The following is a 13,179-nucleotide window of genomic DNA, read 5'->3' on the forward strand; positions in this document are numbered from 1 at the left end:
TTTTCTAGCGTTTAATCTGAGATAAGAACAAGTATCAGACAAGTAGCCCAGCACAGGACAAGGGCATAAATTCACCCTCAGATGGGCCCCTGGACCACTACAAAAGAGTAGCTGTGCCCTGCCCCTCAGCCTGAGCACACCAGGAGCTCAGAAGGGAGGAGTTCTACAGCTTCAATTAAATACTGAGCCTTTAGAGCTCTAGTTTTAATCTATGCCTGTATTTCTCCCTTTACTGACCACATCTAATCCATGCTGCATTTGATGGGTTTATTTTCATGTTTATTTCTGACCATGACCATACACAACATAGGACACCTAGCTCACATGAAATCAGCAAGTAACTAGAAGCAGGTCCAAAGTCTAGTTACAGTAAAAAACCTGAAAGATGCAAGTACCTCCAAACCACTGACCAGACCCTGAAAAAGGTTCAGGAAGGGAATGAAAACTCTTGGCTTCCACCTTCGTCTTCTCTACAGATTGAACAACCAAGTCAGACTGCTTTTTTGCATCTCAGTTCCTCACCAGTAATAACACCTTCTTCCACCTTGACCATAGTCTCACTAGGCAGGAACTCTCCTTACACATTTAAACAGTGCCTTGCACATATGATGCCCCATTTGGACAGCACCTCTAAATATATTGTGACAAATGGCTAATCTTTACAAGTGGGAAATCTGTCTTCTGGGGAAGTGTTAGTCCCATCCTCCAGAGCAAACAAACCAGTCTCCACCAGTCCTGAGATTAAGTCAGGGCTGCAATGGCTTCATCAGTCAGGAGTCTACCTTGTGCCTTTCCCTCACTGTCAAGTTGCATGTCACTGTTCCTTTCATTATGTCTAGAAACTGCTGGTGGGACCACATGGGAAACCAGCAAAAATGTGGAGAGGACTAAAAGAATATTTTTAAAAAATCTTTTGTCCCATGAGGAACTCATTTGTGGGACAATGGAGACAGCAAGTTGCAATCTGAGTTTGGAACACATGGCCAAGAACAGCATTTCTTAAGCCATCTTTACTGCTGAAGTCAATGCATGACATCAGCTTCCTCCATTATCCAGCCTCCCATTCATAGAGTAATCACAGGTTAGGCAGGGAATTTGCCAACTTGCCCCAACGGATCCACAAGAACATAGAGTCTCAAAACAGACCAAGGAATAAGCCACCTTGTCCAGATGACAAAGGCAAAAAGACCAACAGAAACTTGGGTGATGATGTGATCTGTTCTAATACCAGCTTGTGTTGGAGACTCCAGAGCTGGACACAGTACTCCAGGTGGGGTCTCAATTGAGCAGAGTGGGGAGAATCACTTCCCTCAACCTTATGAGTGAGAGGAGGGAGACAAGAATTATCAGACAGGTGGATTTGACAGAAAGTCATTGGGAGACAGCCAGCCAGCCCTCTGGTTCAGAAGACAGCATGGAGAAAGCAGCCAGTGATAAGTGAGGAAGAACTCATCGGTCAACAAAACCCACCTATGTGACAGAGTCCTGGTGGGCTTCCAAAACAGGAACAAGAGGGGAACATCCTGACTGGCAGGTAGGAGGGATGTGATCAAGGAGTAAAACAGACTTCACTTGATCCATCTTGGACAGACCAGGAAGTAAAATATCCATGCAGAACCTAATGAGAACAACTCCAAATGCCCAGCAGGGAAAGACTATCAAGTCCGGGTCTGGAGACCAAAAGGGTTATTTCCAAGTCCCATTTATTTAGCAGCACACCGAGTAGTTTTCGTTCACCTGAAATGTTTCAAAGATACTGCTGTTGTGCAATACCAATCTCTACTCTCCAAAAGTACATTCAGACTACACCATATGAAAACATTTTCAAATCATGCAGAGGTAATCAGGTACTTAGAACATAATATGAAAACTCTCAGTAATTCACCAAATTTTGTAATCAAAATAGTGAGGTAAACCTCTCTGATGACTTCTTTTCCTAACTTGTACTTGTTTAATGGGAGTTACAGTAATAAATTAGTCACATTATAGCAACTTGAAGTGGGTTTGCTACCTTCAATCTCCAACCAGAAAGTGAGTTTATACAGCAAACGTATGTGTACTGGTTTTGTATGCCACAGCACAAGAACTTGGAATTTCTGGTTTACCCTGCATGTACCTAGCACACCTTTACATGAACATCTAAGCTAACCACATAGCTTACACAAGGTTGGTTACAACCATGGCATTATAAATCAAAAGTAATGTCATTTCCAGATTGCTTGTCTACAACAGATGTGTAGAAATATGGGAATAATGTTATGATTAAACTGTCAATAATAGCACACAGATCTACTTCTACATTCTCAAGCACTGCATTCCTTTGTTTTCACTCTGCTCTGATTGTGTTTTCCTAGCTGATGCTCTTATGAGGACACAGCAACAGAGATAATACGGTTTTTGTTTTAGTGCCACTTCCCCAGTGCTGTTTCCAGACACCATTTTAGCAGAACAAAGCCAGAATCCAAACACCAGCATCTCCTGTTTGCACCTTAACCAGTAAAAAAATGTTTTCAGGACCTAGCTACCTTCTTATCTGCAGCAAAACCAAGTGTAAAGCAGGTGTAACAAACTAAAGGTTTCACTGACAAAAAGCAGGAGTGTAAAAAGAATAAAGAACTGCATTTTCTCCTGTGGAATTCTTCATAGAGATTTACACAAAACCTAGGAAAAGCAGGACTGAGAGCTGCCATTAGAGAAAGGCTGTGGCCATATTAAGAGATTAGAATGAAACATGGCAGAATCTCTAAAATTAAGGGAGGCCACACCTCCATTTGACAGCTGCAACTGGGCTGAGAATAACTCCACGAGGATTGCATTCTCTCTCTGAAAAGCAGCAATTTCTTTGCAGCAAAACTCCTCTATGGAAAGCAATATTTATTCTGTATGCTTTTTTCCTTGAAGTATTTTAGGGGAACTGGTACCCCAGTTGGCAGATGAGGAATTATGAAGAGATGCTTTACTCAAGGTCACACAATGACTCACTGCCGACACTGCCCCTGCAGTTCAGTGCCTTACACACTCACATCCATTGTCTTTAATAAAAGTGAAAAACTTGTGGATTTTCTGTAGTTACCGAACAGCCAGGTCACCTGCTTGGAGAAAAACCATCACAGAGCAGGGAAGAGCAACCCCTGTCCTGTAACAGTGTAATCGGAATATTCCAGGTCCAAACAAAGAAGGGAATATCTGAATTGCTCAGGGAGGAGAAAAACAGGATGTCAGTGGGTGTCCTCTGTGTACCCCACTTTTTCTGTGCCCTTAGCAGAGCTTGACCATGGTCATGCTTCGGGCAAGGAGACAGAACTGGCCATGTAACAGTTTCACCCTGATGGCCCTGGAGAAATGCAGCCCCCATGGCCACAGCCCACTGCTGCAGAGGCAGCTGCCCAGGCACAGACAAGGCAGGCAGCTGAGCTTTACAGGAGCAAGCCAGTCCTCAGGGCACCTACTCTGGACAGGACTGATTTTTGATTCATCCTTCATCCCACAGACAGTGACACTCAGAGGAACAGGCAAACTGACACCCTCCCTAGATACAGGGATACGCTCAGACCTGACTCACAGGGGATGCCATCTCACACTCCCCTACAAACCTAATACAGCAGCTCACCCCACCACACAGTTGCTGAAGAAACACTTCCCAAATTCACCCCCATTATACCTTCCCCCGCCCCAAACATCTCAATACACTTCCCTTCCATACAGACCCTATTTGCACCATCTTCTTACGCCCACACAGCCCAAGACACCTCTACACACTCCCTCAGCACAAACCAGCATACCCTGTGCATGAACCCTCTCAAGGAAAACCAACACCACACACATCTACGCCCACATTTCACCAAGTGCAACCTCCCCAAAACAATGTTCTCTATACACACACCTTGTTCATTAAGTGCCCCTGTAAAGCGCAGCCTCCTGACACACCCCTCCACACACTCCTCAAACCCCTAACACCCTATCTTCCACATATCCACCTTCCACACACTGCTTGTACCCCAACACTCTGCTCCACACACACAAGTCCCTGCATAGCCCTGACCACACCCCTACACACAAATTGTGCACAAACCCCTCAAAACACCCCCATACACAAATCCCACCCACTCCCATTACACACACACTGCATGGATCCCCCAGCACCCCCTGCTTTTCCTTTCACACCCATCCACCCCCGTGCAAAACCCACATCACTCCCAGCCACCACCTGCATCCATTTGAGCCACCCACCCACCCTGCCTGGACAGACGTGGGGACATCTTCAAGCAGCCCCTGGGGCAGTGGACACAGCCATCGCTAGGCAACAGTATGACACACCCCTCTGGCTCTAATCTGCACCTGAGTGAGTGTGCCAGGGGACACCTTGGTGTCAGCCCTTGCACTGCCACCTTCGCCTGCACCTCTGCAAGAGGGGAAGGTGAAAGGTTCAGCACAGAGGGTAAAAACATCCCCACATCCAAGGAAATGTGACCTCAACAGCAGCCCCAAATGGTGCAGCCCCCTTCCCACCCCGCCTCCTCACTGCACCAGCCAGCGATGACAATTACCTTCTTCCAGCTCATCCATGCTCCCTATCTTCCGTGAGCCATCGATGGTGTAAATGTAACGGACTCCCTGAGGCAGGTTAATGTTGTCGGACAGGGATCGGGTCAGGTCAGCCAGGAGAGCATCAAAACTTCGGAAGCGGTCAGAGGACACAGCATATACAATCCCCTTGAAGTAGCGGTCCCCATTGCGATAGAAACGCACCTTCTTGGCTTTCTTCTCATTACTCAGTGCCTGTAAGGTCCTGGTTCTGTAGAAGCTACAGTGAGCACTGTGAGTGGGGCTGGGCAACCCGTTCATCCGTGAGCCTCGCATGTTTCTGGACGCCTTGTCTCTTTCGTCAAAGTGTCCAAAATCAAGTTCCATAGTTTGGTGAACCCTAAAGATCTGAAGCTGAGCAGGAAGGAGATGGGGAAAGAGGGAGTGCAAAGGGGCCGGTTAGAGCTAAGCAGAGCTACAACTGAGTGAGCAAAACGACACTAATGCGAGAGCTGTATCTGAAGCAGGACAGATGCATTTGGGAAGAGCCCCCTCCCCTGACCCAGATTTGTATCGATTCTGGGGACTGAGGGTAGGAGGGGTCCTCGCATTTTGAAAGGGATCCAAGTGCTGGGGGAAGGGAACACGTTTCCAGAGAGCTGTCTGCTCTTGCACCTGGGAGTTTTCAAAGTGCAGTAAACTGGGATCCGGGACCAAAGCGATATATGGCAATCACAACTCAGTCCCCAAAAACTCAGCCAAACACCAGTTGGCAATGAATTACACCTCCGAGCCCTGTGAGGTTTCCTTTGGCAACAGAAAACAAGGAGATCCCAGTAAATCAGTCCTTCAATCTATTGAATCAAGGAAGGAACCAGAGCATTTGAATGTTTAACATTAGAATAAACTGGCATTTATGAAAGAATGGTCAGAGGGGAATAAGCAGTTTCTTTGTGACAGCCTGTTCAATAAGGGTTAGCAATGAGATCCAGCCCACCCTTCCCCCTATCCGCAGCCCCCTCCTAGCCCATCAATCAATTCCCAGGACCAGCCTACATCTCTAAGAAGAAATGACTGGAAAGAAAAAAAAAAAAAAATCTGTCATTGAAATGAGGCTTCGATAAGCTGCTTTCAGTCTGAACCTCCTCTGAATTGCATTTCTGCTCCCCTTTAACGAGGAGAAAAGAAAGGGGCTATTGCTACCTCCCTTCCAGCCGTAAGTGATTTAATTGCTGGAAGTGCCCCTTCCCAAGGGACACGCCGCCCCTGCTTGCTCACCTTTCATTGTTCTGAGCACGGGGGGCTCCCAGCGCCAGCCACTAGCACAGAAAAGCTGAGACGAGCTGGCACTCAGCAAGCAGGAATTTCTACACCATCGCTAGTTTATGCTCCAAACAGCCTATCTCCTGCACTACCCCCCACACAAAAAGGAGGAGGAACCCCCAACCCTGCAACAGAAATACCCTTCCACTCCCCCAGCACAGCCAAAAACATGCAGCTCACATACGTTGCTTACATGTTAGCACAGGGCAAAAGGGGGGTTTACACCAGCACTTGGCAGCCAGGTATAAATCTAGGAAAAGCTGTTGCTATCTCTTCCCCACCCCTTACGTCTGCCAGAGCAAAGCTTCTTCCCTCTATTTTACAACGTCGGCGTGAGCTGTGTAAGAAAAATCATTGTCCCCAATCTGCAGTACAGCAGAAGGTGACAATGCAGGCAATCTGCACAGAAACCCCAAAGATGGGAACCTTTTCCCCACGATACTGTTTGGGGTAGGTTGAGTCTGGTGTCATGCACTGAACAATGAAACATCCAAGCAACTTCAGGAATGGATCAGAGGATGCAAGGCATTTTGATTTTAAAATGAACTGCAGATGCTGTAAGGTACTGAGAGAAAGATTGCTCCTTTCTTTCTGACATCTGTTACTTTTCTGCATGCAAGTCACTCCAAAAAAGCTCTACTCACCGGTTTTCAGCGCGCAGGGTGGAGATGCTGAGAGAAAGAAAACCAGGCTCACTCTGCCTTTGTTGTCTGAGCTCCAAGCAAGAAATTCCTGCCAGGGTGGATGAGACGCCTCCTAGGTCCTAGTGCCTTGTTCAATCCCTTCACGGTAACTTTGTCTCAGTGGTTTTTACTCTCATCATCAGTCAGCTGCTTGCAGTCTTCTCTGTTTGAGAATAAAAAGATCTGTTCATTCCACCTCTAGATGTGTTAATGGATAGACAAACAAAAAGTTCAAAGGGGTAAGTTTTGGGGTGATATTCTGAAGGGTGCAAATTTCTCCTTGGCTCTGTTTTCACCAAAAAAGCATCTGCCCTCACTGGAAAAAGAGCATAATCAGCCTGATGTACCAATATTATAGGTTTACCAGTACATAGAGGTGATGGCTGCAGTCCTGCAGTGTGCTACAACACTGGCACAAGTCTCCTGTGCCTTGGGAAATCAGCTAAGGAAAAGGTTGCCCAGTGGAACTGGGCACGGTTCTGCTGCTGCACTGGTTTTACACAGCATTCATGGTTTACACTGGCAAACAGAAAGGGAGAATTCACTTGGTGGTTCTGCATGTGTTGCCCCTGAATAATTTTTCTTCATTAACATTGGACACAAGCCAAAGCCAGAGCTCTGAATCCCAGTTCATTCAAATCCCCAAGGGGTTCAGGACAGAGTCACTCAACACAAGCTTAACCCAACACATTCAAACTGGCTCATGTCCCAAACAAAGAGGAGAAGTTTCTTTTCTGATCCCACTGCAGGAGGACTCAGCTGTTAAAAAGTTGTACTGGGTTCTTTCACTGTGACAGCAAAATCTTTCACTTGCTCTCTGGGTAGAGATTTCTATCCTGCAGTTAGCAGAGCCACACCCCTAACCCCATTTCTAACCCCACTTCTGCTGGTCCCATCTTTATTTGGAAATGAGACAATCTTTCCATCTGTAGAAGGGAATCTTTCCTAGCAACAGTGTCTATTCTGAATGAAAATATCAGATTTTGTCATTCTGGCACACCACAGCAGTATCATATTTACACAGGAAAAATCAGTTTTTATTCCAGCTTTGTCTGTCCTGTCCATGACGGTCCGGGCAACGCTGACACAAACGCACTGGAAGCTCATCTTCATTTGCCAGCAACTTCCACACATGACATTTGTAAAAAGCTTCTTATTCCCTGAAGCCATCATTTTATTCCAAGGCTCCTCTGCAGCAGCTAGCTGCTTCCTTATGTGCTTGGTGGGATCATTACAGAGGACACCACAGATCTGTTCTACTCCCTCAGGAATTAGCATTTGAGAAGACCACAGAGAAGAGCAGGGTCTGTCCTCACTCCAGGGTGAGTTTCAGCAAGTCTCTGGCTGTAGATGTGAGAGGTAGGTGGGACTTTAAGCCTTGTCCTCCCCATTAGATCCCAGTCCAAATTAGGTAAGATCTGGTAATAACTATGTGATTAATCTAACCAGGATCAGCAATTCTTCCCTGGACCACAGTACAGCTGTAAATATAAATTTATTCATACTTCAAAAATGTGCCAGACACAAACCATTGTGTGTGTGTGCTAAGTACAGTAACAGCAGAAACAGAGAAAAAGGACCCAAACTCAGCCTTTGTGGTGCACAGAACTTTGACAGAAAAGGGCAGACTATTTGGGATGATGTCTAAGGATCCAGATACTACCTCAGGGTACCACATACCCTGACAGGATGATGTAAACCCATGAAGTCAGTCCAACTGTACAACTTCTTCATCTCCCAAGTTTGACTTTTATGGAGAGTTTTGAAGACAGAAAGGGGTCTCAAACAGCACTAACAGATGGCTCTTGACTTCTTTCCACATCTGAGACCATACCCGCTGGTGAGAAGATGAAGCACGTCTACAAGGATCTGTCTGCTCAGGGCACTGCCAGAAGCTTTTTAGAGCATGGGTACTCCCTTTTAAAAGCAGAATTCCTTCAGCAGGAGAATTGGTGTTTGCTCTTAAGCAAAGGATAAGGTTTATATAGCAAATGATGGCAATGCTCATCTTCAGTAATATCTCAAGTTATTCCTAAAAGGTGCCCAAATCACCTTCATACAGTAGTCCTTCTTTAATCCTGCCATGAAACAGGAAGGATCTCAGCAGCTGGAGCATCATTGGAGGTGAAGAGCCCTAGAGCCAGACGGATGTCACATGTTCTCGGTGGAATCACACCATATTTGCTTCTCTTCAGATGGGAGCAGGATCACCTCACACGACAGACATTGGCTGAGCTATGCAGCAAGTCACAGCAATAAATAGTTCTTTCTTGATAAACACAAGGGCCTGTTCCTTACTTCATTGCTGTTGGTCAGGCACAAGAGCTTCTTTGCTGGCCTTAAGGAGTTAATGCTAGTCAAAACCTATTTACGTCAGACGAAACTCACCCCCTGAGACACCATAATCTGAACCATTTTCAGCATTATGAGTGACTGAGAACTGGAAAGAAAATTATTCCCATCAATAATTTCACCTAGCTAAAAAGGAAATAGAAATTTAGCTCTTCAGATGAAATTATCTGCTTTAAATCAGGTGAATAATTTTTCCTTCAGGAAGACAACATTCAGACTTTGGCTTGTGTAACTAAATCTGTATAAAGACTTGTTTGTTGACATTGCTGAGCAACTGTTATAATCTGGAAAGGGACATAGAGAGTACATGTAAAAGGGATTTTGAGACTGGTTTGTGCTAACTTCCCCACTAACTGGAAAAATCCAGTTTCTAGCATCACTGGGAGTTCAGTATTAAGTGCTCTATGTCAACGCCCAGTTGTTTTGCTGTACATCATCCTGACTTGTGTAAAAAATGATATCTGATAGCACAGCATATAAGTTAAGGTGATAAGCAGCAGAGGTCTGGCTGCACCACAAACAAGAATTCTGGAAAAATTTTAATCAAGTGATCAATGCTTTTAAAAGAAGTCTTGGTTCATCATTTTTAAGTCAGTCTATTTAGATGCATTTATTTTAACCTCTCTTCTTCTGGTTTGCTTTGAAAATGTCATCATGTCATTCCTGATCATTTCTTTCAAAGCTTTGCTTGCTGTCAACTTCTACATCAAAATCCTCTCAAATGACAAATTAATATTTCAGGGCTCTACTAAATCAAGGCATTCAAAACTGAAAGCCCATAAAGCCCATGTCTCAAATTTGGCCCTACAGAGCAACAGGCTTTAAACCTGAATTGTCAGAAGAGGCGATAGTTCGAAGAATCACCCTATATCAGACTACAGAGTTATGTCTCTCCTACATAATACTATGAGCTAATGAGCAACTGGGACTTGGCAGACTTTCACCACATAACATTTGTTTCCTTTGGAGGTTTATTTTTACAGGGACCACACACACATCTGAAAGTCTTTTAAATACCAATGCTAGTGAGCCAAAGTCAGCTCAGCTGCTGGGGAGAGAAGGGTGAAGGAAGACCTCCAATAGCATAGATTCACCACTGCAGGTCTTGTAACCATATGCAGAGGCTATTCAGATCTTGGAGTCAGAGGGCTGGACCCTTCTACAGCCTAAATCACTGGAAACCCCAAGGAGCAACAGGGGAAAAGGTCTGGGGAAGGAGGAGAGGCTGGAAGCAGAAACTGGGCTCCAAGGCCACATCCAGCAGCCCAACAATGTGGAGCTCCTTATCTGTGCTCCACATCATCAGCATCTCTCGGGTGAGGCTTGTCATTCCTTCAGACCCCAGAGGTTGTGCTGAGTCAATGCTGCAGACCTTGGCAGCTGCCCTCAATCTCAACAGATGACTTTGGTTTCAGACAAACTCCTGCTGAAGTTTGGGAGAAAGAGGTATTTGCATCCTCTGAAATATAAAGGAGAAGCAGGCTGCAAGTGAAAAGGCCATTTCCTGTGCTAATAAGCCCTTTGTAGTATCTGGAAATGATGCAACTCATAATGAATTATTGGATGAAGTCACTCGAGAGATTCTCAATACATCCAAATACAAGAAAGCGTTAACATGCACCGCAATCATCCGAGAGAAAACGTCTTCTGCACTAGATTTCTTCTGGCTCCATCCCCTCCCTCCTACCAGCAAATCATCACAATCATTAAAACTTTCCCAGCTGAAAACAAATTCCCTGACTGCAGAAAATGAAGCATCCCACCCCAGTACACACCCCATGATATCTCAGATAAATCCTGACAGACCCCCTGAGTTCTACAAGCCGAATTCTGGTGGCATTTCAGTGGCAACATTTTCCCTTAACAGCTATTTGCAAAGCTTGCAGAAAGCTATGGAAACGTCTGCCATGTGCCTGTACCCTGGGGAACATGCAGAGCCTCACTGAGGTTGTCAGTACATTTTTGCTGACCAAATTATGTATGATGTATGGTCTGCAAGGCTCAGCCATGGTCATAACAATTGTAACCACAAGAAATCCAGATGTCTCCTTTCTCTGAAGCTGTCCATGGGCTGCATCATAGTAGTTAGGAGCCTCACGGCCAAGAATTTAATAACTTCCCAGTAATTTCATTTCATACAGTAATTCTAATTGAATAGAACTGACTGCCAGCCTCTTTCAAAATACCTGCTAACTGTAACATCGGCTACAGTTAGGATGTTCCTGATGGAATTTTAAATAATGGAATAAAAAAAAATCCCAAAGCCATCACAAGGGCTCATGTCACATTCAAGTTGGAAATGCAAGATGCTTTCTTTCAAGCATAGATCTTGTCTGTCACTCTAAAGGCAGTGACAGTAAAGTCAGGCAACACTGGAGGAGACTTGTAAAAGATACCCTCTTAGAAGAGTAGAATTCACAAGAGAGCATTTCAGAAGTTCTTTTCCACAAGAGACTTTCACTCAGTACACTCAGTGTGCACCATTCCAGATCAAACCAAACAAAGGCTTCAGGACTAGCCATGTCCTAGGCAAGTACCTTCTCATTGTCAAATAGTGACTACACATGATCTACAGAACTAGCTCTTTCAATTGAAGACAAAAAGATGCCTCAGTGCCCTTAGGAGGCATTAAGAGCTTTTGAGATATGATCTTCAGCATGACATAGGACAAAGACTAGAGGTCACAAGAGAGCAAATCACACCAGCCCAGAGTTCTCATAGCAACCTCAGTCTTATTACAGAAGTTAATATAACAAGAATTTATATTGTATTTATATGTACTATTACAAGTTTCCACATCACCTTTGGCGTACAACCCTCTCACTGGCAGAAGGTTTGGACTCTGGCACAGCCTATTTTTGCCAACACATCTGGCTCCTGGCAGCAGAGCACGGGTGCAGAAGAACTCCCAGGGTAGCTCTAAGGAAACCAGTCTCTTGGCAGGAGATGAGTAATCAGTATTTAGAGTGTGGATTGTGGCTGAGCTCAGCTGTTGTGTAGAAGGTTTGAGCCGTCAGCTACATAGTAGGAGTAATTGTTATTCAGCTTGCTTACCTCCCCCTACCAGCACCATCAGTGGAGAGATAGAGGCAGTGCAAAGATTTTTCTGCTCTCCAGGAAAGAAGAGAGCAGAATAGGAAAAAAGTGCATTGTGGTAGTGTTTTATTGTTTTCATGGGATGGTTCAAATCTGTTTGATCCTAAAAATTCAGAGAAAAAATGGTGATTTTTCATGGCTGCTGATAGTGCTTAGATACTTCACTACTGTTCTTCAGGCACACATCATTTATCTGTAATAAACTATGGATAATCATTGCTTTATATCTGAAAAAAGTCATTTAGCCACATTAAAGCAAAACTTATCTGCTTAAAGTCTCATGCAAATTAGAATACAGAGCACACTGAAAGACCATTGTTTAAACATCAATGAAAGGATATTTCTCACTTGAGTTGCTGCAGACTCTCACTCTGGAAAGAGGCAGACCGGTCACAGTTAGGCAGAATGGAAAACCAGTAAACCTCACTAACATACCAGGTCAGCGCTCACACCCTCAGTCCCCTTTCTCCAGCAGCTAGAGCCCACACTGCAAACCCTGTCCTAAACTAACCCAAATCTGATTCTTAATCTCCCAGAATCACTGCCAGGCTTTGAGAAGCTGGGTCTTGCATGCAGCAGCCAGTAATACTCTGTTTCTAGCACAAGGCACCCTTGATCACTGCAATGGGAAGGAAGTAGGTACTGATGTATCCAGGGATTTTAGGTTCATCCTGAGAACCTACATAGAGCTACATGTATGTTTTATCTTTAAAGCAAAGGTTCAGTATGGAAACACTATAAGACACACTGCCTTCAAATAACTCCATCTCAAGTACTGAAACCAGTCCGAACTTCTGCAGCTCTTCCCCTTTTCCCTCCATGTATACTCGAGTTGTGCTGACAAGTGAGAGAAGGCTTCAGACAAGTATTCTCCTCCTTGTCTACAGTGTGACAAGGAAGAGACAAACATGGGACATCCTCCTGCATGATTTAATGGCCCTGAACAGACTCACTGGAGAGAAGCATCTCATCCAGCATGGAGACAATGACTATATTGCTTTGGTGCTTACTTTCCAGGTAGGGGGGAGGGAAGGTAATACCTTTTTCTTTTTACAATCTGTAGCTTGATGATAACTGGCTTATTGTTTAACATGAGAAGCAAGGACTAGATGATGATTTGGGAGCTACTGGACTAGAATTTGACACCATAAACTTTCCAATTCTGATCTTCTTTTACATTCACATTAAGCAGGCTGTTTGT

At 44.7% G+C, this 13,179-nt stretch overlaps 1 protein-coding gene across 2 annotated transcripts in view; it reads right to left on the reverse strand.

The window, feature by feature from the left end:
* DCX (doublecortin) overlaps window positions 1–6,553 on the reverse strand; it is a 73,065-nt gene extending 66,512 nt beyond the window's left edge. Inside the window, exons 1-2 of one of the 2 annotated variants that reach the window (XM_009900393.2) lie at window positions 6,492–6,553; window positions 4,548–4,938 (exon numbers count right to left, since the gene is read on the reverse strand). In XM_009900393.2, the coding sequence (XP_009898695.1) occupies window positions 4,548–4,911 (364 nt within the window). In that variant the 5' untranslated portion in view covers window positions 4,912–4,938; window positions 6,492–6,553. Of the gene's footprint in view, window positions 1–4,547; window positions 4,978–6,491 lie in introns of those variants that run through there. The other variant, XM_054169396.1, reaches the window with a different exon arrangement.
* Window positions 6,554–13,179: the final 6,626 nt, after the last annotated feature.

Source organism: Dryobates pubescens, chromosome 18 (genome assembly GCF_014839835.1).
Source record: "Dryobates pubescens isolate bDryPub1 chromosome 18, bDryPub1.pri, whole genome shotgun sequence".
NCBI lineage: Eukaryota > Metazoa > Chordata > Aves > Piciformes > Picidae > Dryobates > Dryobates pubescens.